This window comes from Lepisosteus oculatus, chromosome 25 (assembly GCF_040954835.1).
Source record: "Lepisosteus oculatus isolate fLepOcu1 chromosome 25, fLepOcu1.hap2, whole genome shotgun sequence".
NCBI classification, from domain to species: Eukaryota; Metazoa; Chordata; class Actinopteri; order Semionotiformes; family Lepisosteidae; genus Lepisosteus; species Lepisosteus oculatus.
The window spans coordinates 569069-592867 of record NC_090720.1 but is presented as its reverse complement, the minus strand read 5'-3'; the positions used below and the strand labels follow the sequence as shown (position 1 = coordinate 592867).

Here is a 23799-nt window from a genome sequence, read left to right as displayed (position 1 = left end):
GAGGAGCAGCCCTGCACCGGCCCGTCAGCGGGTCACGGCGCCAGCACCCTTCCCGAGAGAAAGCAAGAGGTCTGAGCACCCCGGGTAGTGCATCATCAGACAGGTTTATTTCAAACTAACCACAGCGTTTAAACAGCCCACGCCAGCCCGCATCTCAAACACAAACGCGTGTATTTTACAACGAAGATAACATCATGCAGCACTCGGACTGCTGTGCTCCGAACCGAATACGCTTTGCGGTTTGGAGTTTCATGAACAGAAAGAAAAAGCGACGATATGGAAACAGCTCTCTACAGATAAGACATTTCAAGAAAGTCTGTTCACTTGCACACGTGTAACCTCCAGAGCACTCAAGCATCTCCGAGTTTGCAGTCTGTCTAGAAGGGGACTGCCCCAGTGAAAAGACAAAGCAGGCCATAGGTAGACTCAGTCTGGCGCCCCCTATCTTCAACAAGACCAGTCACCAGTTTCTGCAGAGTTTGAATTGGACCCCAAGTATAATCATCAGTCATTCCTCTGGGTAAGTTGCAACTTAGACAATCTGGTAAATGAACTCAAAATAGCTCATTTAAGACACAGGGGGGAATTTGCACCAAGACCTAGACTCTGAAGGAGGTGGTAGAGAAAACGAAAACATTGATATTCTCTGAAGACAGAAGAAGAAACGTCTCGTTGGTTTCTGCTGGGGCTCCTGCCTGATATAACACTGCCTTTACAGACACCAGGAGCTCATGCTGATAAAAACAGCTCTCGCCATGCTCACAAGAGAGCCAGAAATTAACCAGAGAGCACAAGTGCCCTCCTCCCTCAGACAGACAGCGGGCGCCCCAGCACGCAGCGCGGCCGTCTTCCCTGGTCGGTTCGGGGCTCCGAGGCGATCCCCAGCCCTCCTCCTCAGCTCACGCTGCTTGGAGACGCGTCGCTAGCTTCAGGGCAGGGAGGGAGAAGAGAAGCAAACGAAAGCCATAAAAAAACACAGGAGGCAAATTAGAACAAGACACACTAACAGCCCAGGCAGGTACAGGGATCGAGCCCAAATGCCTTCTGCTGAAGCTGTCTCCTTGATGACACTTCCTATCTGAGCCAAACACCCAACACAGCTGTCTTTTAGTTTTATAAGAATGAGCCTTCACAACATTCACAGACACACTGCACAGACACACAGTCACACTGACACACTGCACAGACACACAGTCACACTGACACACTGCACAGACACACAGTCACACTGACACACCACACGGACGCACAGACACATGGCACGGACACAGAACTGTCACAGCACGGACACACAGACACACGGCACAGACACACACCACAGACACAGAACTGTCACAGCACGGACACAGAACTGTCACACCACCGACACAGAACTGTCACACCACCGACACAGAACTGTCACACCACCGACACAGAACTGTCACACCACCGACACAGAACTGTCACACCACCGACACAGAACTGTCACACCACCGACACAGAACTGTCACAGCACAGACACACAGCACGGACACAGAACTGTCACAGCACAGACACAGAGACACACAGACACACCGCACGGACACAGAACTGTCACAGCACGGACACAGAACTGTCACAGCACAGACACACAGACACACAGACACACCGCACGGACACAGAACTGTCACAGCACGGACACAGAACTGTCACAGCACAGACACACAGACACACAGACACACAGACACACAGACACACAGACACACAGACACACAGACACACAGACACACCGCACGGACACAGAACTGTCACAGCACGGACACAGAACTGTCACAGCACGGACACACAGACACACAGACACACAGCACGGACACAGTATGGCACCAAACATCAGCATCAGCAACAGCTCCACTTCCCAGCTCGAACACTGCTGGTGTTTGAGATGCGTCTCCGGGGAAGCCCGCGGGTCCGGTGGCCAGCCGCAGGGACAGCGCTCTGGGCTGAGGCCTCAAGCCCTGGCCCACTCTCCGCGGCTGCACACCAGCGCTTCCTAATGTCGGAATCCAGCCTGGATCCCAGCGCCTGCCGGGAGACTGGAGGAGAGCGTCTGCGCATGAACCCGCAGCAGCAGCCTGGAGATGGACCCCCTCCTCCTGTCCCACTGAGGGCCCAGACAGCACACTGGGCAGAGCACACTCCAGCAGCGAGAGCCGGAGACAGACAGGGACAGGGACAGGGAGAGAGGGACAGACCGGGACGGTGCTCGGGCAGGCGGGAGGGCTCCGGCGGTGGCGCTGGGACGCTGGGAAGTCTGGCTGCTGCTGCTGCAGCGCGGCGCCGCGGGGGGCGGGACTGACCTGGGCTGGAGACGCAGCCGCGACTCACCATCAGGACCTCCTGGTTGTCGGCCAGCGCCTGCTTGGCCAGGTAGCGCTCCCTCCTCACCTGCAGCTCCAGGGACTCGGGCACGTCGGGCACCACCCCGTCGATGACGCGCAGGACGAAGAAGACCACGTGCTGCAGAGAGGGGAGGGGAGGTATGAAGGCACAGGAGGGACTGGAGGGATTCTGCTGGACTCTTCAAGTTCTCTCACGCCCAGAGACGGCCCACCCTGCCCCCACCTCGAAGACGATGATGAATCCCAGCCTGACAGCCAGCAGCTCCCAGTAGAACAGAGTGTAGCTCCCGTCACTGTCCCGGAAAGCCTTGTACCTGGGGACCGGAGGAGACAGGCGGAGAGTGACACTCTGGGCGCAGACTCAGCCATGTATTCAGCTATACAGCAGCTATGCAGAAGTGTAAGTGCGCCCCCTGCTGGAAGGATGTTAACTAGTTTTTACTTGTAACTGGGGGATTCTCGCACTGGGATCACTTCTTTGAAAACACAACCGTGCAGTGGTTTACAGTTCCCGGTCACGAGGCGGCCTGGAGGAGAGGCGTCGCACCTGCAGCCGGTGTGGTTGGCGTGCGTGTAGCTGGCTGGCGCCTCGGCCAGGGTGAAGTTGACGTAGCCGTGCAGGTCGCGGTCGAACCTGTACTGGTACAGCAGCCGGGGCAGGAAGTCGGAGGTGAAGGCGATCAGGAAGGCCTGTGGGCACAGAGGACCACACTGCCGGAGCTCGAGGACACAACGGGTCAAACTCACGTCTCTCTCTTTTTAAAAAAAGGTCATTTTGCATGACCTCCACACACCACATGCAATTCCCCCACGGAAAAATAAGACCCCAAGAAACCAGACCCCTCAACATTCTCTTTACTCCACATCCAGCCCCCAGAAGCCAGGACCCGGGCCCCTGCGCAGTCCTGGAATCGGGGTCCGGGCAGCTGAGCACCTGAGCTCTGCAACATGGGTTCTGGCTTCTGCGCTTGGTTTTCTGGTCTGCCTGGTCTCGACAACAGCGGATAAGAAACTGTTTGACTGCACCACTCCTGCTGCTGGGACTGGAGCACTGACCCGCTCCGGCCCACTCCGGCCCACTCTGACCTGCTCCGGCTCTCTCTGGCCCACTCTGGCCCGGCCCACTCCGACCCGCTCCGGCCCGCTCTGACCTGCTCCGGCCCACTCCGGCTCTCTCCGGCCCGCTCCGGCCCACTCCGGCCCGCGCTGCACTCACGTTGACGATGACGGAGAGCTGGGACAGCGCCTCCAGGATGTGGAACCAGACGCCGATGCTCTGGGCGCGCTCCGCCACGGGCCGGCGGTACTCGCACACGAACTTCTGCGCGTCCAGCCGGATCTCCACCCAGTTGTTGAGCAGCGCGAAGAGCGGCGCCAGGGGGAAGGCGGCCACGAAGATGGTAATGAAGCCGAACTGCAGGACTGCGGAGACGGCAATATGGCGCCTTTACCCAAGTCCCTCCCTTGCTCCCTCCACCAGTATTATTACACAGCGCCTTTCCAGAGTAAGACTGCCCTGCTCCCCAACTCTCCCTCCCGCACCCATTCACTCACCCTCAGTCAACCCTGGTTTTATATAGCGCCTTTCCACAAAGAGCTTCGCACAGACACTCCACCCACACCCACTCTGTAATCATGCCGCAGCTCGCTCTGAAGAAGTGCCAGGTCTTCTCCTGCACAGGGGAAGAGAGCCGGGGATCTCTCCCGTCCGCCTGGCACAGACCCCGGAGCTGCCAGCTCTCCGCGCCCCTCTGTGCTGCTCTCCCAGAGGGCTGGGACTGGTAGAGTACTAGTACCCCTAAGTGTGTCTGCTTGACTGAGCTTAATTAGACCCACATCAGAGAATTCTAAGGCCTTCAGCTCCTGGTGAAGCGCAGAGCCCTGCAGCTGTGGAGTTGTGATCGATTCCAGGCCTGCGCCACCTGTGCCAATGGCACGCACTGAGCACTAGCTCGTGGGGCGCACGTGGGGCGCACGTGGGGCTCACCCATCTCCAAGTACTCCTCAAACAGCCCCTCGCACTGCAGCAGCTCGTAGTCCTCTTCCCAGCGCTTGGGCTCCTGGGGGATCTGGGTCCCCCGGAGTGCCGCCAGCTCCCTCTTCTGCAGCCAGGACTTCACCTTCCTGGTGGGGAGAGAGGGGGTCAGGCCCGGGACAGCGCTCCCGTCCGGACTGAACACGCACCGTACCCCTTTCAGGAGGGACACCAGGGGGCGCCTCACCCTAGATCTGACTGAGCAGTGGGGGGCTGAGGAGCTGCCTGAGGGACCCCAGACACGCAGGCCGACGCTCGGCACCAGGGAAACGAACTTCACAAGCGGCTTTCCTCTCTTCCTCTCAAAGCCCAGCTGCTCCGTGCCCTTCCGCAAATGTCCGCTTGAATATGAGAGATATCCCCCCAGGCTCACCGCACACTGCTGCACGGCCGCCGGCGGGCTGCGGCGAGTCTTTATCCAAGTGAGGGATGAAGCCGGGCTCACCGGCTCCGAGATAAATGATGAGACACATGCAGGGAGGGCGGGGGCTCTCAGCTGGAAGGGAAGGGAAGCTCCCACCGGCATGCTCGGACTTACGGGATGAGGAACTCCTGGATGTTGCTGATGATCTGCTTCCCCACCATGATGATGAAGAGCTGCTCGGCAAGCTCGATGAGGCAGCCGCCCGGCCCGCACTGCCCTCGCACACACAGACAGAGGGGTTAGCAGCCCTGCGGGCAGCCCCGGCACCCCAGGACAACCAGACCCCGGCGGCGGAGCAGCGGAACACTCACGTCCTCGTTCCTCATCCCGAACAGCGTGCCGTAGTGCCCAGGGTACCCCACAAACCTGCAGGCAGGGAGCAAGAGCGTGTTTCAGCGCGCCACCGTCATCGCCCCCCTCTCCCGTCGCCGAGCGGAGCCGCTGGTCCCGCACCTGCCCTTGAAGAAGGCCACGTAGAACGGGGAGGAGTAGAAGTTGACGAACTGGAACACGAAGACCTTGAAGGTGAAGGCGTCCTCGTGCTGCGTCTGCGTGCGGTGCATCTCTGCGGGGCAGACACAGGCGCTCACTCACACACCGCGCGGCGCGGCGCGGCCCGCGGGCCCAGACTCGGGGCGGGCACGGCGCGGGGCGCGGACGGAGCCCTACCCCACTTGGTCAGCTGCTGCGCCAGCGCGGTGTAGAGCTGCCCCATCAGCAGGATCAGAGCCAGGTTCACCATGCTGCCGGAGATGTTGGCGATGTTGCCGGCCTGGCCGCGGAGACAGACAGGGTGAGCAAACAGGAGGGCTGAAAACACGCCGTGCCTCCCTCTCTCTCCGCAGCCTGGCGTCACCTCTGAGCAAGGCGGCAGTACCTGGGTCCGCAGCACGGCGCTCTCGGTGTGGTACATCATCATGCTGACGATGCCGCGGTACATGATCACCGTCACCAGGAAGATCATCACCACACACAGCTGGAAAGCACGAACACCTGTGAGTCGGGGCGACGCCCTCTCGCCCCACCCTGACCACGACCCCGGGGCCCCCTCTCACCATGATGATGATGACCATGGATCCCGTCAGGATCCGGGAGATCCGGTCTTTCTCCGGGAAGTAGGGCTCCTTCATTCCGGTCACCGGGTTCTGCTCCATCTTGGGCGCCGTGGCAGCGAACTCGGGGCGCGGGCGTTCCTGGAGAAACAGACACACTCTCAGGACCCGAGGCAGGGGGCACCCAGCTCAAGCCCGAGCAGGCGCTGCTACACGGCGGCCTGACCTCCACCTCGCGGAAGTCCGTGCAGTCCCAGTGGTGCGCCAGGGTGGCGCTCTTGCGCTTCCAGTACTCCAGGAAGGTCACCGCCCACAGTGACATGAAGACGCTGAAGACCACCGTTCCGGGGTGGTCGAACAGGTACCCCAGCTGCAGAGCAGGAAGCAGAATGAGAGGGAGGAGGAGGGAGAATGAGGCACAGAGGCACACTGATGCCCCTCTTCCAGAAATCAGCCGGAATAATAACGGACCAAGCATCCCACAATGCCCGGCTTACCTTGGCCATGGAGCAGATGTCGGAGATGTTCCAGGTGCTGCAGGTGTCACAGAGGGGGCACATGAGATAGCGCCCTCGGCTGGAGCAGATCTCCTCCCTTCCCGGGACGAAGGAGGGCAGGGGCATGTGGAGACAGAGACGCAGAGAGGTGTGTGCAGGCAGTGAGTCGCTGGAGATGAAGCTCCATTTCACCAGCGCGCACATTCGGGACAGAAATAATTATGCGATCTTCCCCACACCATGTTTCTTCACCACAGTACTAGACTGCAACTGGCAATAAAATAAAAAAACATTCACAGCGCTTTCTTTTGGTTGGAAAGTCTTCCAATTCAGATTTGTTAGGATGTTTAATACTTCTGATAAATGTACTGCCGTAAGGGCAGCACTGTCGCAGGAGCTACAATTGTTTCCCCACTTAACTGCGCCCAGGAAGTGAAATAAACAAAGTTCCACAAAGACAGAAAGCTGATCAGTGCTACTTCATCAATGCTATTGATTATTTATTGACGTGTTAATACAGATATCAGTCCGTTATTTCCTGCAGGAAGGTCTTTGATGAAAGCCACTGCCCGCACCCCCAGAGCTGCAGTCTGTTTCTTCGTTACTCTCGTCCCTGCAGCCGGGGGAGGATGAAGGACAGGCCGGCACAGCCTAGCTCTCTCCCACGCTCTCGCTGTCTCCGCATCCTCCCCCCACTATCCACTGCAGCGCTCGGGGGACGCCTGCTCAGGTTGCCGTGGAAACGCAGGACCGGGCGGAAGGCGGACGCGGGAGACTGGCGCAGCCACGGAGAGGCTCTGCTCCCGAGTCCCCCTAGCGGAGGATCGGAGCGCCCCGTCCCGGATCACGGCTCACCGCGGCTCCGGCGTGGGAAGCACAGGCTCCAGGGATCGCACTTACGCTGGGGTGTTGGTTCCCATGGTGACGATCCCCGAGATGAAGACCAGCGTGCCGGCCGCAGCAGCGGGGAGCAGCCAGGCCGTGTAGAACCCTGCAGCAGGAGGGAACAGCGCGTGAGCACGAGGGCGACTGCGCCCCGCCAGCGCCCCCCCTGCGCCCCGCCAGCGCCCTCCAGCGCCCCGACAGCGCCCCGCCTGCTCCCCGCCTGCGCCCCGCCAGCGCCCCGCCAGCGCCCTCCAGCGCCCCGCCAGCGCCCCGCCTGCTCCCCGCCAGCACCCCGCCTGCGCCCCGCCAGCGCCCCGCCAGCGCCCTCCAGCGCCCTGCCAGCGCCCCCCCTGCTCCCCGCCAGCGCCCCGCCTGCTCCCCGCCAGCGCCCCGCCAGCGCCCTCCAGCGCCCCGCCAGCGCCCCCCCTGCTCCCCGCCAGCGCCCCGCCTGCGCCCCGCCTGCTCCCCGCCTGCGCCCCGCCAGCGCCCCGCCAGCGCCCTCCAGCGCCCTGCCAGCGCCCCCCCTGCTCCCCGCCAGCACCCCGCCTGCGCCCCGCCAGCGCCCCGCCAGCGCCCTCCAGCGCCCTGCCAGCGCCCCCCCTGCTCCCCGCCAGCACCCCGCCTGCTCCCCGCCAGCGCCCCGCCAGCGCCCTCCAGCGCCCTGCCAGCGCCCCGCCAGCGCCCCCCCTGCTCCCCGCCAGCGCCCCGCCTGCTCCCCGCCAGCGCCCCGCCTGCGCCCCGCCAGCGCCCCGCCTGCTCCCCGCCTGCGCCCCGCCTGCGCCCCGAGCCTACCGAGCCAGGCGAAGTAGATGGCGATCTTCTCCCCGAAGTACTGGCGGATGTGGTCCACTGGCTGGTATTTGTACCACTTGGACCAGCGGGCCCAGTACTGGTACAGAACCTGCCGCGGGTTCAGCCGCTCCGGTGGCACCTCGTACTCGGGGAGCTCGAAGGACCCCTGCACAGAACCAACAGAACCGAGACACCGTGATCCGACAGCACAGCCCTGTCCCACACACAGCCCCCTGTCCCACACACAACACTGGGGCAAAGACCACTGTCCCACACACAGCCCTGTCCCTCACACAGCCCCCTGTCCCACACACAACACTGGGGCAAAGACCACTGTCCCACACACAGCCCCCTGTCCCACACACAACACTGGGGCAAAGACCACTGTCCCACACACAGCCCCCTGTCCCACACACAACACTGGGGCAAAGACCACTGTCCCACACACAGCCCTGTCCCACACACAGCCCCCTGTCCCACACACAACACTGGGGCAAAGACCACTGTCCCACACACAGCCCTGTCCCTCACACAGCCCCCTGTCCCACACACAACACTGGGGCAAAGACCACTGTCCCTCACACAGCCCCCTGTCCCACACACAACACTGGGGCAAAGACCACTGTCCCACACACAGCCCTGTCCCACACACAGCCCCCTGTCCCACACACAACACTGGGGCAAAGACCACTGTCCCTCACACAGCCCCCTGTCCCACACACAACACTGGGGCAAAGACCACTGTCCCACACACAGCCCCCTGTCCCACACACAACACTGGGGCAAAGACCACTGTCCCACAGTCCCACACACAGCCCTGTCCCACACACAGCCCCCTGTCCCACACACAACACTGGGGCAAAGACCACTGTCCCACACACAGCCCTGTCCCTCACACAGCCCCCTGTCCCACACACAACACTGGGGCAAAGACCACTGTCCCTCACACAGCCCCCTGTCCCACACACAACACTGGGGCAAAGACCACTGTCCCACACACAGCCCTGTCCCACACACAGCCCCCTGTCCCACACACAACACTGGGGCAAAGACCACTGTCCCTCACACAGCCCCCTGTCCCACACACAACACTGGGGCAAAGACCACTGTCCCACACACAGCCCCCTGTCCCACACACAACACTGGGGCAAAGACCACTGTCCCACACACAGCCCTGTCCCACACACAGCCCCCTGTCCCACACACAACACTGGGGCAAAGACCACTGTCCCACACACAGCCCTGTCCCTCACACAGCCCCCTGTCCCACACACAACACTGGGGCAAAGACCACTGTCCCTCACACAGCCCCCTGTCCCACACACAACACTGGGGCAAAGACCACTGTCCCACACACAGCCCTGTCCCTCACACAGCCCCCTGTCCCACACACAACACTGGGGCAAAGACCACTGTCCCACACACAGCCCTGTTCCTCACACAGCCCCCTGTCCCACACACAACACTGGGGCAAAGACCACTGTCCCACACACAGCCCTGTCCCTCACACAGCCCTGTCCCTCACACAACACTGGGGCAAAGACCACTGTCCCACACACAGCCCCCTGTCCCACACACAACACTGGGGCAAAGACCACTGTCCCACACACAGCCCCCTGTCCCACACACAGCCCCCTGTCCCACACACAACACTGGGGCAAAGACCACTGTCCCACACACAGCCCTGTCCCACACACAACACTGGGGCAAAGACCACTGTCCCACACACAGCCCTGTCCCACACACAGCCCCCTGTCCCACACACAACACTGGGGCAAAGACCACTGTCCCACACACAGCCCCCAAGCCCACCCCTCCCCCGCGCCTGCCCGCTCCAGGACGAGGAGGACGAGGAGGAGGAGGAGGAGCAGCCTCTCACCTCGTGCAGCGGGAAGGCGGCCGTGTACGCCCCCTCGCTGAGCAGCCGCTCCATCCCCACCTCCGCGCGCCGGCGCTTCCCGTAGGCAGTGCGCGCCAGGACCTCGGCCACCTGCGGGCGCCGCACAGAGAGCCGGAGAAGCGCGCGTTACTCAGGAGCGCGGGACGGCACCGCGAGCAGACACTAGCCCTAGCAGGCGGCCCGGCTCTCTCCGCGCGCAGCTACTCACGATCCGGTGCCGCTGGGTGCTGCTGAAGTAGGAGTCCCGGTCTTCCGAGCCCAGGAACCTGTGTGGACACAGACCCGGTGAGACTCGCACAGGCGGGCTGGTCCTTCGCCCGAGCCGAGCTCGGGGCTCCAGGGAGCCTCACGGGGTCTCAAACCACAGGGCAAAAGCGCCGCTATCAACCGGCTCCGACGATGATCAGTGACCTTCCCCACCCAGCACCCCCCCGTCTGAGCTCCCCCCTCAGGATCAATTCTGGAGCAGAACCACAACCCGGAGGGCCCGTTTGCCCGTGAGCTCACCGACTCATCTTGGACCTGCGGAAAGCGCAGGTGTAGTAGTCCACCGGCTTGCTGGGGACCGTCTCGGCCATGACGTTGGGGACACAGAGCTTCCTCAGGATCCGGTCGGAGGTGTTGTGGTCGGGGTTTGGCTGAGCCTGGGGATTAGAGCACAGTGCACCACAAGGGCTGGGCCACCAGGGGGCGCAACTCTTGAATTTGATTTGAGGAATTTATTGGCTAAAACCCCAAAGAACTGCCACAGTACTGGGGGGGCAGTAGATGGTCCATCTCATAACAGTCACTTATTTCTAGTGAAGGCTGGAGCACGCAGAAGTCTATCCCAGGAGCTCAGGGTTCAAGGCAGGACTGCACCAGGGAGGGTGACCTACAGCCCTGAGGCATTCCAGACTAACAGGGTATTGAAATTAAATCCCGATGAAGCAAGGCATTTAAAGATCCCAAAGAGGCAGAGTCAACAGATTTATTATCTACAGCCTTTTTCACCCTGTCTCCAGGTGTACCCAGACACAGGCTTGGGGTAGTGAGACACCAGCTCAACAGTGAAAAGACCAGCTGAAAGATTAACAGGGGGATATTTCTGCACAGCCGTGATGCAGTGACCATCACTGACCTGCAGGGGCGCTCTCAAACACAGCTCCTCTGCATAATACACCAGCACCTCCCAGGGGGCACTCAGCTTCAGGTAGTGGATGGTCTTCCTCTCGATTACCGTCTCCTCCTAGTGGAGAAAGTACAGAACAACATGGTGACCAGAGGAGGTGGGATATTGAGAAGGAGGGAGACAGAAGACACTGGGAGACAGAGGAACAGAGGGACACTGGGAGACTAGGAGACAGATGGACAGATGGACTGAGGGACATTGGGAGACTGAGGGGGACAGATCGGGACCGGGAGACTAGGAGACGATGGACTGAGGGACATTGGGAGACTGAGGGGGACTGAGGGGGACAGAGGGGGCCTGCTGGGGGTAAGAGAAGGCAGGCAAGCGCAGAGATGTCCTGTGGACATGTGAGCCGGGCCGGGCCGGGCCGGGCCGGGCGAGCTCGCCCGCGGGGCCTGACCGTCTCCAGCAGCAGGCCGCTGCTCTGCAGGTTCCGGACGAACTTGTCCCTCCAGCGCTGGTGCTGGGCGCGCTTGCGGTCAGCTCGCCCCTCCCCGTCCGCCTCCCGCTCTGGCGCCGCCCGCGCCAGGTCCTGGTAGCGCCCGCGCGCACGCCGCTTGCGCTGGGACGGGGTCTTCACCTCCCACACCAGCACGAAGTCTGGAACAGCCAGAGCGGGACAGCGGTCACCCCCTCCGCAGCCAGCGGCCTCTAAAACTGCCATGCAGCGCTCCCCAAAGACGGGTCCTCTCAGAGCTTCCAGGGGACCCCAGAAAGAAAGGGATACCTGCAGCCCCACTGAGGAACCCCACCACTCCTGCCTGCAGCATTTGTCGCAGTTTTAAGCGCCAGAGCTCAGGGGTTCGGGGGGCTGCCAGGTGCTGAAGAGCTGCGCCCCACCCTCCTCTGCTCCAGAGCAGAACTGGCCCAGACTGAAGAGCTAACTCATCTACCCCACTGGGCTGGGGCAGCAAGCCAGGGGTGACCCCAGTTTACTGTGAGCTGGGGCGTCGCTCTGACACTGGCAGTGTGACCCCAGTTTACTGTGAGGTGGAGCATCGCTGTGACGCTGACTGTCTGAGCCCTCATTAATGAAAGAGATCTGCTCCGGTCACCTATTTTGGTTTTCCCATCCTTGAAGTAGTTTCCCCTGGGATGTGGAGACTGGAGCCTCGGCCTCTCGCAGTGGATATAGATTGGATCATCATCATCGTCGTCATCGAGCTGAACACACACAGGACAGACAAGCTTCATCATGATCAGAAAGAAAATCTAAAAGCAAATACTGAAATCTGAAAAAAATGTCCACTGTGGAAAAGCACCTTATACTGAACACAAAAACAAATAAAAAACAAGACCTGTAAATATTCAGGGATGCAACAATTAATGGGCTATGGATTCTTGTTTTATGATGCTGACAAAAACGTTCCAAAACTACTAGAGTGGATCAGACTGCTGCGCACTGGGAGTGACTGACAGCACTGTAAACCCTGGAGTGGATCAGACCGCTGTGCACTGGGAGTCTGACAGACAGCACTGTAAACCCTGGAGTGGATCAGACTGCTGCGCACTGGGAGTGACTGACAGCACTGTAAACCCTGGAGTGGATCAGACTGCTGCGCACTGGGAGTCTGACTGACAGCACTGTAAACCCTGGAGTGGATCAGACTGCTGCGCACTGGGAGTCTGACTGACAGCACTGTAAACCGTGGAGTGGATCAGACCGCTGTGCACTGGGAGTCTGACTGACAGCACTGTAAACCCTGGAGTGGATCAGACTGCTACGCACTGGGAGTCTGACTGACAGCACTGTAAACCCTGGAGTGGATCAGACTGCTGCGCACTGGGAGTCTGACTGACAGCACTGTAAACCCTGGAGTGGATCAGACTGCTGCGCACTGGGAGTCTGACTGACAGCACTGTAAACCCTGGAGTGGATCAGACTGCTGTGCTCTGGGAGTCTGACAGACAGCACTGTAAACCCTGGAGTGGATCAGACTGCTGCGCACTGGGAGTCTGACTGACAGCACTGTAAACCCTGGAGTGGATCAGACCGCTGCGCACTGGGAGTCTGACAGACAGCACTGTAAATCCTGGAGTGGATCAGACTGCTGTGCACTGGGAGTCTGACAGACAGCACTGTAAACCCTGGAGTGGATCAGACCGCTGTGCACTGGGAGTCTGACTGACAGCACTGTAAACCCTGGAGTGGATCAGGCCGCTGCGCACTGGGAGTGAGACTGCACACCCTGCGTCATCTACAGCTCTGTCTTCAACCTGACCTGTCCTCTCAGCCCCAGGCACCACAGATCCCCTCCTTGCTGAACACTGACTGCAGCGAGTGCTCAAGAACAGGAAACCGCGATCCCTCGAGGGGTAACCTGTGCCCCGCACCTACACAGCACCCTGAACACGTTTCCCGGGGGCGCGGTGAGACCAGGGCACTCACGTATCTCGCTGGGACGAAGCCTCCGTTCTGGATGCTGCCATAGGAGTCCGTGCCGCGCAGATCCGTGACCGAATCCAAATCCACCAGAACCTCCGAGCTCTTCTTCCTCAGCATGGCGTCCCTGGGCTAGCCCGCACGACCCAGGCCCATCAGGCAACGAGAAGCCCCCGGCCCCCAGCTCCAGACCCAGAATAACACGCACGCGGGCAGGACCGATCCGACAGGAACGGAAAACCCTTCCTGCCGCGAAGGGATGGAACCTGAAGATGCCAACAGCAGCAGCTCAGCTCCTGCAGCACGGAGAGAGAGGGGGGAGGGGGAGCAGTCTGCAGCACAGCTCTGCCTTCAATCTGCCTCGCTGCACAACTACAGCTCCACTCCTCTGGGAGACTGCGCTACCGTAGTTCCTGGAGTACAGGGGAAGCACAGATTCTCTGCGGTAAAGACCTGGCTTGTACGGGGAAAGGCCCTACCAAAAGGAAAACGCACACCACCCTTTTCACATGGCCCCTGTCTTCATCCCTCCGTTCAAGGCCACCCCTTCCAGAGAATCTGCACGTGTTTCAGCGCTTCTCTCTGCGTCCATTTCCACAGGGGCGGCCAGTCCTGGTCTCACACGGCTGGTGTGTGCAGCAGTTCCAGGCCTATTCAGAGCAGGAGTGGCCGTCTCATTGATCCCATTACGCCAATGACGAGCGATTTCAGGTTAGGAGCCGAGTCAGAACAAAAACCCGTCAAGACTCCAAGAAGGCACGTCCCTGCCTCACCTGCAGATGAGCATCAGGGACCCACATGGAGGCAAACACAGTTTCCACCAGCACAAACCTGTGAGAATATCAATCAACACAGTTCCCAGCATAGCTACATAACATAACCTACTTCTTAACAACAACAACAACATCACTTTATTAACCCTTTACAATTTCTTGCATTAGGAATTATCTTTTCGCATACCCCAGCTTGCTCTCCACGAGACACACAGACAGGGAGAGAAGCCTGGGGTCAGAGCGCAGGGTCAGCCATTGTACGGCACCCCTGGAGCAGCTGGGGTTAAGGGCCTTGCTCAGGAGCCCAACAGAGTAGGATTCCTCTGCCGGCTGCGGGATTTGAACCGGCAACCTTCCAGCCACAGGCGCAGATCCTGAGCCAAAGAGCCACTGCACTGCTCCATGGTCTTGACCACAGTGGTGGTGTGGTGGGTTCAGGTTAAATCCTCTGAGATGTGAACTCCCAGGAACTTAAAGCTGCTGACCCTCTCCACTGCAGTCCCATTGATGTGAATAGGTGTGTAGTCCCCACCCCGATGTTTCCTATAGTCCACAATCATCTCCTTAGTCTTACTGATGTTCAGAGAGAGGTTGTTCTCCTGGCACCATACTGCCAGGGTTTCAACCTCCTCCCTGTGTGCAGACTCCTCACCATCTGTGATCAAGCCGATGAACGTTGTTGATGGAGTTTGAGTGATGCCTGGTGACACAGTCATGGGTAAATAAGGAGTAGAGGACAGGACTAAGCACACAGCCTTGGGGGGCTCCAGTGTTTAGAGTCAGGGTAGAGGATATGTTGGTGCCCATGAGGCAAGAGACAGAGAGAGAGGAGTTTCTCTGGCGTGTTTTACTGCTGCTTTAATGTTTGAATCGATTCCATTTCCAGATGTTTCTACACGACAGAAATTAACATGACAGCAGGGGGTCAAACAAAGTGTCTGCGTGGTGAGGAGCTTTGTCATTAAGGAAAGCACAAAGACAAGACCACCCTCAGCAACGCTTAAACAAAATTCCTTTTCCCCCCAAAACCATCTGAATGACGAACCAATACAAAACCCCCTTGTGAAAGCGTTATGTAAAAACACACCTCATCACCCGCGTCTAGCAGAGACCCTTGAGCAGCTGTACCAGCCGGATTCACAAGGGGGCAGCGTTTCACACTCCCAGTGCAGAGGAGAGGGCAGCCAGTGCTGCTGCACGAGGTCCTGGGGTTCAGGACTTCCGAGGCTACGTAACAGGTCAGCAGCACCCCTTAATCCCAGCTCACCCCCAATGCCTACCCAAGCGTCCATCACAAAATCAGGGCCGCTGCCCATCTCGGGCCCGCCAGTGCGGGCGCTCAGTGAGCACAGTCTGCCCACAGTCCTTCACTCCCGCCCGCTGCCGGGCTTGGGGCTCTGGGCCGCCAGGACGTCTCTGTGCCACAGGTGCTCTGCCAGGGCGTCGAGCAGAGGCGCCACCTCTGCCAGCCCCGCCACCCCGGGCGCCCCCGCGCCACCCGGGACGCGGAACACGGGCACGCCCCACGCCTGCTGGAACTCCCTCAGCTCCCGCTCCGTCACGTCCGTGTGCATGAAGAGGTCGAACCTGGGGCCGCGGTCAAGGAAACACAGGGCAGCTCGACATGGCTAGGAAAGCCCCAGCTCTCATCACCAGCACCCTGGCCACTCCCTCGCAGGACAGGGCTGCTGTCACGGTCGGCCGCAACGACATCACGAGCACCAAACAGTAACTATTTTAAAGTAATTGCTTATGGCGCACGACCTCTATTTAAATTAATTAATTTGGCCGTGTTTGACTTGCACGCACTGCACAGCGGGTGCACAGAATGGCGCTGTCCACCTGACCTGTCCAGACAAAGTAGGGTTGAAACAGTGGCGACCCCTAGTGGCTGAAAAGGGAAGTTCTGCTTCTAAAAAATATATACGGAACTTACTGCATGCAAGCCATTTAGCTGCTGGCCTTCATTTCAGCTTAAATCTAGGTTCCTTTATCACAGAACAGATATATACACAACCACAGACTTTGATTAGTGTGGAATCTTGTTTTCAGGCTTGTGCAGCGTAGATGAAGAACAGTGCAACATCTCGCTACAGTGTGACAGCTGCCGCAGAGAGGACAGCAGGTACCGAAACCACAGGGTCGGCGAGTGCTCATCGGCCTTCTCCTTCTCTCTCAGGATACTTGGTGCCCACCACCAGCCTGACCGTGCTGGCCGAGGGACTGGAGCTCCGCGTGAGGTGGCTGGACAGGTCATCGAAGGAGGTGCGGTCCGTGAAGGAGAAGAGGAGGAGGACAGCGTCCGCCTGCTCCGTACAGGCCTGGAGAGGGACAGAGACACCGGACAGGAGTGAGAGGACAGGACAGCGTCCGCCTGCTCCGTACAGGCCTGGAGAGGGACAGAGACACCGGACAGGAGTGAGAGGACAGGACAGCGTCCGCCTTCTCCGTACAGGCCTGGAGAGGGACAGAGACACCGGACAGGAGTGAGAGGACAGGACAGCGTCCGCCTGCTCTGTACAGGCCTGGAGAGGGACAGAGACACCGGACAGGAGTGGGTCAGGGTGGTGGCAGTAATGTCACATACCGGGAGCAGGTGGTCGAACCTGCGCAGGGTGTTCTCCCCACAGTCCCACAGCTGCAATCGGAAGAACAGGACCCTGCCGTTCTCTCTCAGCTTCACCGGCCAGAACACCACTGTCGTCTGCACCCCTGTGGAGGGCAGGGAGGGGCAAGACAAGTCACAGCTCACAACTCCGGGTCGAACGAAAACAGATAGGTGGGCCAGAGAAGCTGAAACTAAGTGCTGTTTTGTTTTTACTGCTTTTAAAGTCCTGATTGTGCACGTTATCTATCAGTCTGCTGCACCAGGGACAGAGCAGACTGAGTCACATCAGTGGTGTGGTACACTGGGACAGGCAACTCCAGTCCTCAAGGCTGACTGGTAATGCACCTGGCAATCTGAGTTACTGTTAAACTAACTGGCTCGAATAAGATCCGAATGGGAACCAAAAGCCCTTTGGCCCGGGCCCTCGAGAACTTGAGTTGTTCACCCCAGGTCCAGAGTTTTGTAAGGCGATTCTGTAAAGAGTTCAGTGCCCAGCTGTTCTGAAGGCCCGACGCCCAGCACTCACCTGTGGTCTCGTGGTGCATGCTGGGTACAGGCAGGCCGGCCAGCCTGGCCGCCAGGGCGGTCTTGCCCACTCCGCTCTTGCCCGAAAGGAAGATCTTGTAGCTCACGGTGTCGGCAGCCAGCAGGGGGCGCAGCACAGGGGCTTCCAGGAGCCCTGCGGGGGCACCGAGTGTTAAATGAGGCGCCGACCTCTGAACTCCATTCACTCATCCAGCACCTCCATTGTAAACACAGACCTGACACGAGCGCTGGGGCTTCAGCCTGATCCCCAGGACAGCCTGGCGTCTCCAGCTTCCGAACCGCACAACTCAGACTTGCCAGTTAGACTATCAACCTCGTCACTTTCACGGCAAGACAAGGACTTTTCTTAGGGCCTCCGACATCTGTCTGTCAGCCCAGGCCCTACACGAGACTTCGGAGCCCGGCTTTAAGTGTCAAGGTCTGGACCTAATGGAACAACTATCATCACCGTCAGCGAGTGAAGAGCTGGGGCTACCAGTGCCCAGCCAGTACCTCAGTCCAGGAGACGGTAAACCCACCGAGAACAGCTCTGTGCTTTGATTCGTTACTTCCTTTCTCTTTATCAGAGACACTTTTGACCGAACACGGCTGTTGCGCTGCGTACCGAACCGTTTCCTGACGTTTCTGCGCTGGATCCTGCTGAAGTGCTCCTTGCTGTCGGCGCAGCGATGCCAGTCCAGAACCACGAGCGAGCCGGGCACAGGGGTCGGGTCCATCTTCCGACCGGCCCAGGGGAAGAAACGCGGGTGCCTGTCGACAGCAACTGCGGGGCACTCAGGACCAACCGAGAGGGCAGCTCAAGACTAGGGACAGCTCGGCCATTAGCCCTCTGTAGCTGGTCCGCCACCTTCAACAGCGCTTCTGACCCGTCCTGGTCACCACAGCCCAGAGACACGCAGCCAACGGGCTCCTAACTGGCCCCACTCACGAGTTCACCTGGAACGATAACAACATGCCCCGTGTCCGAATGAATCATGTTTATCATGCGTTTCCGACTCAACAGAGTACTTACCTTTCATTTTATAAACTTTAAAACGAGAACAGGAAACTGCCGTATAACTTACTATCGCTTTCAGCAAGATTGAACTAGATTCTTTTTCTTTCTTAAACTCTAAAAGGTACCGAAATCGCGTTTGACTAAAAATAAAAACTCGTTCTCACCAACTTAGCAGCAAGGCGTCTGGGCGTGACGTCATATCTACGCGCCCGTCTCCAGCAGGCAACTCGGGGTTGCTATAGCAACCAGGTGGCCGTGTTTGGAGCCGTTTTACACCACTCAAAAAAGGGAGCAGTGTAAAACCGAAGTACACTATATATAGTATATGTGGCCTTTTTAGATATTTGTAGCTGTATCTTTGATTCCCCATTTACTCAAAAAGTTTCAAACCAATGCGACTTGTGATCAGTGACTGTGCTTATGCTTTCAAGCACTAGATCAAAATCTTAACCAAAGATTTAAATCTTATCCGTTATGCAAATCTCATGTAAGTGACGCGAAGATCTGTCATCAATTAATTCATTTATTTATTAATATACATTAAAACAATCATTTATTCACAACAAGTTAATTAAATATATAGTCAAGGGGTGGCGTGTCAGGTGACCAATTTCCGTAGGTCAAGGAAGAACCGTCACAGAAATCTTCCAGGTGTCTGCTGCTGTAAAACAGGAAAAAGAGTCGTGGCAGCTCATATCCAATTAAGTGTCACTGTTACATCTATGCACTCGGAGGAAGCAATGAAGTAAATAACCTTAAGACTGTCAAATTCATATAAATGTTCTCTTAAAAAGAGCATAATGCACTAGAAACACCTCGGTTAAGAATGTTGTGTACAATGATCACACCCCAACCCATTACAAAGTAGGATTAACTGGAATCAGTCCAGATAAAAGCATATTCCTAGTCCCGAAGAGAAGCTCCACACCAACTACAAGGAAACCCCAACAGAGGACAAGTAGAAACTATGGGGAACACCAACAACAGAAGGCACTTCTTTACACAAAGGGTGGTGTGTCCAGAACACACTACCCAGTCATGTTCTTAAACCCTGACCTCTTTCAAGCAAAAGCTGGATGAGATCCTGGGAAGAACTGGCTACCATGAAACAATCTGGATGAACTGAGTGGATTCCAGTGTAGCTGGAGTATCTGCACTCTTGATGTTCAAATTCCCAGTCCAGGGGTGCCCAACTTCCATCCCCAGAGCCCATGATGTTTCAGCCCACACCCTGGCTCAGCTGAAGAAACAGCAGCCCTCTCCAGAGAATCCACTCCAACAACAAGGAGGGGCAGGATCTGCCTCAGACCTCCCCCACTCTTTGTGCAGAGGTGCTCCAGTTTACAGTCCTAGCTGCCCTACCTCAGGCCTCTTCATCCAGGTCCTTCAGCAGGGAAACGGCTGTGATCCACTGCTCCTTGTCAGCACTGCAGACAGGCAGATTAAATCAGGACACCTCGATATTCCAAGGTCATTTACACAACATTCTCCGCACTGAGAGAACCGAGACCTCCTGGAGCCTCAGACTGTGGATAAACATGCTTCAGCTTGAGGCACAGTGTGTGAAAGCAGATTTTGATACTTTAAGGTCCTGAACTACGGGCGCCTGTCCGAACACGCCCGAGGAGACGCTGGGTGTGCGCGGCTTGACGGCGTGCAGTCACTGCCCACCTGCTCGGGGGCTGCAGGATGAGGGCGGTGGGGGTGCCCGTGTGGCTCCGGGCGATGTGCAGCAGGAAGGCCTCACCGGGCAGGCCCAGCGGCGCCACCTGCAGGCTCTCCGCCCTGACCCGACAGGGGTTTGCGTAGTCCAGGACTCGGAACCGCCCCTCCCTGCAGCAGGCCAGAGAGACACCCCGGTTCACAGCTGCCACGGCCCGTCTTCGCCTCGTAAAACCCAAAATACTGGGGGACGTGGGTGTGCCACATTCCTCCTTCACTAAGTCCCAGACGGGATAATGCGATATTGTGGAACACGACTGTGCTCCAATATGCCTTCTGGGGGCTCCCTCCACTTATACCCCCCCAAACCACCCAAACGACACCCCAGGTACTTACAAGGCATTGTTTTTTGGGTCTAACACAAGATCGCACAATACAACCCACAAGTGGCCCCAGGATTCGGCTCGCTATTGCGAGCAAGGGCAGTGTCCCGTCGGGACCGCCAGGGCTGAGCACCCCACACGTCACCGACGTGCTACAGGTTTTTAATGCGGCTCATGACTCTTTAAGAGCACAGGTCAGAGGTCAGAGGCCCCAGGTCTCGGCCAGGCGTACTCCCTGTGCGACAGCAGCAGCAGGTCGTTGAAGAGGTGCAGGTAGACGGCTCTCCGCGTGATACTGGCCGTCCCGGGACACTCCTGCACGGTCACCTCCTGCAGCTCCCCCTCCCGCACCAGCCAGCGCCCCCTGGTGATCAGGGGGACAGCCTGCGGGACACAGGGCAGAAAGCGAGCCCGCGCGATACTTCACTCACACTCGAAATGGCGCACGAGGCGCGATCGGCGTTTCAGCTCCCTCGGGCTCTGGAAGGCGCAGGGGCAGCAGGGAACCAGCCAGGAGCTGGACAATCCCAAAGGAAAAACAGGCCAATTCCGTTGCATCCGTACCTTGACCCTGCCGAAGTCCACGCGCGCCTCCAGGCGCACCAGCTCCTCGGTCTGCTTCATGCGGAGCACGCCGTCCTCGCAGCGCCCCGCGATCTGCAGGCACACGAGGGCGCGGCGTCAGGGCGGGGGGCTGAAGGGGCGCCCCTCGGCCGTCACCGGCAGGCCCCACGGGGGCATCAACCCCCCCCCCCACCTGGTGCACGGCCGCGATGGCCTCCTGCAGCGACGGGCTGGTCTCGGACCCGGGGGGGCTCAGCTTCCGGATGTTCTGGAAGACAGCGGGCGCGTTCATCCAGATTCACGTTTCCAGACCCGCAGAGCAGAAGCGCCCCCCTCTCCGCCCTCCGGACGCGTGGTGAAGGGTCAGACGTGCTCTGCGCCTCTGCAGGTCTCACAGTAGATACCGGGTTCGGGTTCGCTCCGGGCCCGTGCGGCCCGGCTGACCCACCTCCAGCAGGATGCGCAGCCGGGTGATCCTCTGGAAGGGCAGCACCAGGAAGGACTTCAGGCTCTGCCTCTGGCACACCGGGTCCTGCTCCAGTTTCCTCAGCGCCGCCACGAACCGCCCGTTCCCCTGCCTGCCACAGGACAGCCCGCGGGCGCCGGTCAGCGCGTTCCCAGGGTCCCCCCAAGACCCCCTCCCCCACGACCCCGCTGGAGCGGGCCTTGGCCGACCTCCATCCTCCAGCGGTCAGTTCAAGAAGTCACCCAGGGCCGAAGCCTAGGTGCTCCTGCCCTGACGGGGGAGGCCAGCGCCGGGAGCTCACCACAGCCGCTGGCACAGGGCCTCCTGGTACATCTGGTTGGTGACGTAGGGAATGTAGACGCGGCCCAGGGCATCGCGGTGCCGCAGCACGACGGCACTGAGGTCGGAGATCAGCACACTCTCCTCCAGCCTGGACTCGAGGTCCAGCAGCAGGCTGGTCAGGCAGAGGGACAGAGGGGTGAGCACAGGGACAGAGACAGGCGGTCAGGCAGAGGGACAGAGGGGTGAGCACAGGGACACGGACAGGCGGTCAGGCAGAGGGACAGAGGGGTGAGCACAGGGACACGGACAGGCGGTCAGGCAGAGGGACAGAGGGGTGAGCACAGGGACACGGACAGGCGGTCAGGCGGAGGGACAGAGGGGTGAGCACAGGGACAGAGACGGGCGGTCAGGCAGAGGGACAGAGGGGTGAGCAGAGGGACAGAGACAGGCGGGCAGGCAGAGGGACAGAGGGGTGAGCAGAGGGACAGAGGGGTGAGCACAGGGACACAGACAGGCGGTCAGGCAGAGGGACAGAGGGGTGAGCACAGGGACAGAGGGGTGAGCAGAGGGGCTCGGTCCGGCGGTGTCCAGGGTAGGCGTACCTGTGGCTGACCTCCCGGACCTGAGGCAGGTTGGAGAAGAGGCTGTGGTGCTCCAGGGAGCTCAGGGTCTGGCGCAGCGCCGGCGACTTCATGAAGTGATCAACCGCTACGGTCAAGCTCTTCTGGTAAGAGGCTTCCGAGGCGATCACCTCGAACATGGCCTGAAGCACAGAGACCCCACTGACCCAGGGGCCTGAAGCACAGAGACCCCACTGACCCAGGGGCCTGAAGCACAGAGACCCCACTGACACTGGGGCCTGAAGCACAGGTCCCCAGGACGGACACGCCAGCCCGTAACCCCTGTCCGGTCAGCTCACCTCCTGCTGCCGCCTCTGCGTGGGCGAGAGCGAGTCCAGCAGGCCGCTGTCCCGGACCCAGGGCAGCTCCTGCCAGAGGGAGAAGGGGCGCCCCCGGAGCGAGCGCGAGGGGCCCGGGGGGGAGAGGAGCCGGGCCAGTCCGCCGCCGGACCCGCGCAGCTCCTCCTGCACGCACTGCAGCCAGTAGTCCTGGTACAGCGGCACTGGGGGAGACGGGCGCCCCGGTCACTCCCACTCCGCCACACCGGCCCCCCTCCCCGCCCCGCACCCGGCGACACTCACACGCGTGGAGGTACCGCGACTCCTTCCGCGCGTCCTGGCTGACCGCCCTGCCAGAGAGAGAGAGCAGGTCAGTGGGGCGGCCGCTCACACACACACACACACACACACACACACACACACACCCTGCCGGGCCTCCTCTCTCACCCTGCGCCCCGCGGGGTCCAGCCCGGGTCCACAGCCACCGCCCTCAGGGCCGCGGCGATCCCTCCGGCAGACTCCCAGCAGGGCCCGGCAGGCCGGGGAGACGGGTCACCCGCCTGACCCGGCTCGTCCTGCCCACCCAGGGAGCGCGACTTCCCGCGCTGCAGGACCGCCCCCGGCCCCCCGGCCGCCTCCTCGCCCCCGGGGCAGGACGCGTGGCGACGGACCCCCCCCTGGGGCCGCGGCGAGCCGGGGGAGCGGCGCAGCTCGTAGAACAGGTCCATGGCGGTTCTGGGGAGCGGAACAAACAGGCGGTCGGGCCTGGTACCAGCTCCTCCCCGGCACGCGCTGACCAGGAACCCGCACAACATGATGACACGGTACGGAACCGAGCCCGGTGTCCCGTCAGCCCAGTATAGAGCGGCGCAAGAAATCCCGCAAAAGCAAACAACCGCGCTGCACGCACGAGATAACAGCACCCTCCCGCGTGGCCTGCTCTCCCCGCCGCGCGAACTCACCAGACGGGGGCCGGCAGATCTGCAGCCACAACGCCTCCCGCGCTCGACCGCGCAGAAGAAAACTTGAGGTCACGTGGTCCGACGACCTCTCGCGCGACCAGGATCGGAGAAAAATCGCCGCCACGCGCTGTCTCTCGAGACCGTGTTCGGGCTCGTGGGCTC

At 59.9% G+C, this 23799-nt stretch overlaps 3 protein-coding genes across 13 annotated transcripts; all 3 read right to left on the bottom strand.

Annotated features, from left to right (window-relative positions):
* Positions 1–85: 85 nt before the first annotated feature.
* Positions 86–15446, bottom strand: ano11 (anoctamin 11). Of its 6 annotated transcripts, none has more exons than XM_069183993.1 (24): positions 15357–15446; positions 13503–14969; positions 12169–12277; positions 11514–11713; positions 11063–11170; positions 10450–10586; positions 10151–10208; positions 9922–10032; positions 8043–8208; positions 7266–7356; positions 6366–6462; positions 6095–6238; positions 5872–6009; positions 5694–5792; positions 5486–5588; positions 5270–5381; positions 5128–5182; positions 4931–5028; positions 4345–4481; positions 3574–3779; positions 2905–3047; positions 2581–2671; positions 2316–2475; positions 86–926 (listed from the first exon to the last, which is right to left on the bottom strand). In XM_069183993.1, exons 2-24 carry the CDS (start codon positions 13614–13616, stop codon positions 895–897), a joined length of 2709 nt encoding a protein of 902 aa, XP_069040094.1. In that variant the 5' UTR covers positions 13617–14969; positions 15357–15446; the 3' UTR covers positions 86–894. The 6 variants fall into 6 exon arrangements, 5 of the variants coding, with proteins under 5 accessions (XP_069040094.1, XP_069040095.1, XP_069040092.1 ...); XM_069183994.1 differs by having other exon boundaries at positions 2344–2475; XM_069183991.1 differs by having other exon boundaries at positions 5486–5792; positions 13503–14146; positions 14270–14969.
* cplane2 (ciliogenesis and planar polarity effector 2) lies at positions 15102–18651 on the bottom strand. Of its 4 annotated transcripts, none has more exons than XM_006642109.3 (6): positions 18585–18651; positions 18028–18359; positions 17404–17556; positions 16857–16981; positions 16454–16590; positions 15102–15856 (listed from the first exon to the last, which is right to left on the bottom strand). In XM_006642109.3, exons 2-6 carry the CDS (start codon positions 18137–18139, stop codon positions 15637–15639), a joined length of 747 nt encoding a protein of 248 aa, XP_006642172.2. In that variant the 5' UTR covers positions 18140–18359; positions 18585–18651; the 3' UTR covers positions 15102–15636. The 4 variants fall into 4 exon arrangements, with proteins under 4 accessions (XP_006642172.2, XP_015192372.2, XP_069040099.1 ...); XM_015336886.2 differs by lacking the exon at positions 18585–18651 and adding an exon at positions 18488–18578; XM_069183998.1 differs by lacking the exon at positions 18585–18651 and adding an exon at positions 18436–18452.
* A 279-nt stretch (positions 18652–18930) lies between these two features.
* LOC107075534 (rho guanine nucleotide exchange factor 19) lies at positions 18931–23789 on the bottom strand. 3 transcript variants are annotated; one of them, XM_069183997.1, is made up of 13 exons: positions 23638–23789; positions 23123–23410; positions 22979–23025; positions 22697–22899; positions 22380–22540; positions 21797–21949; positions 21478–21607; positions 21223–21297; positions 21030–21122; positions 20698–20849; positions 20092–20253; positions 19783–19847; positions 18931–19081 (listed from the first exon to the last, which is right to left on the bottom strand). In XM_069183997.1, exons 2-12 carry the CDS (start codon positions 23401–23403, stop codon positions 19784–19786), a joined length of 1521 nt encoding a protein of 506 aa, XP_069040098.1. In that variant the 5' UTR covers positions 23404–23410; positions 23638–23789; the 3' UTR covers positions 18931–19081; position 19783. The 3 variants fall into 3 exon arrangements, with proteins under 3 accessions (XP_069040098.1, XP_069040096.1, XP_069040097.1); XM_069183995.1 differs by lacking the exon at positions 23638–23789 and having other exon boundaries at positions 23123–23616; XM_069183996.1 differs by lacking the exon at positions 23638–23789 and having other exon boundaries at positions 18931–19078; positions 23123–23616.
* Positions 23790–23799: the final 10 nt, after the last annotated feature.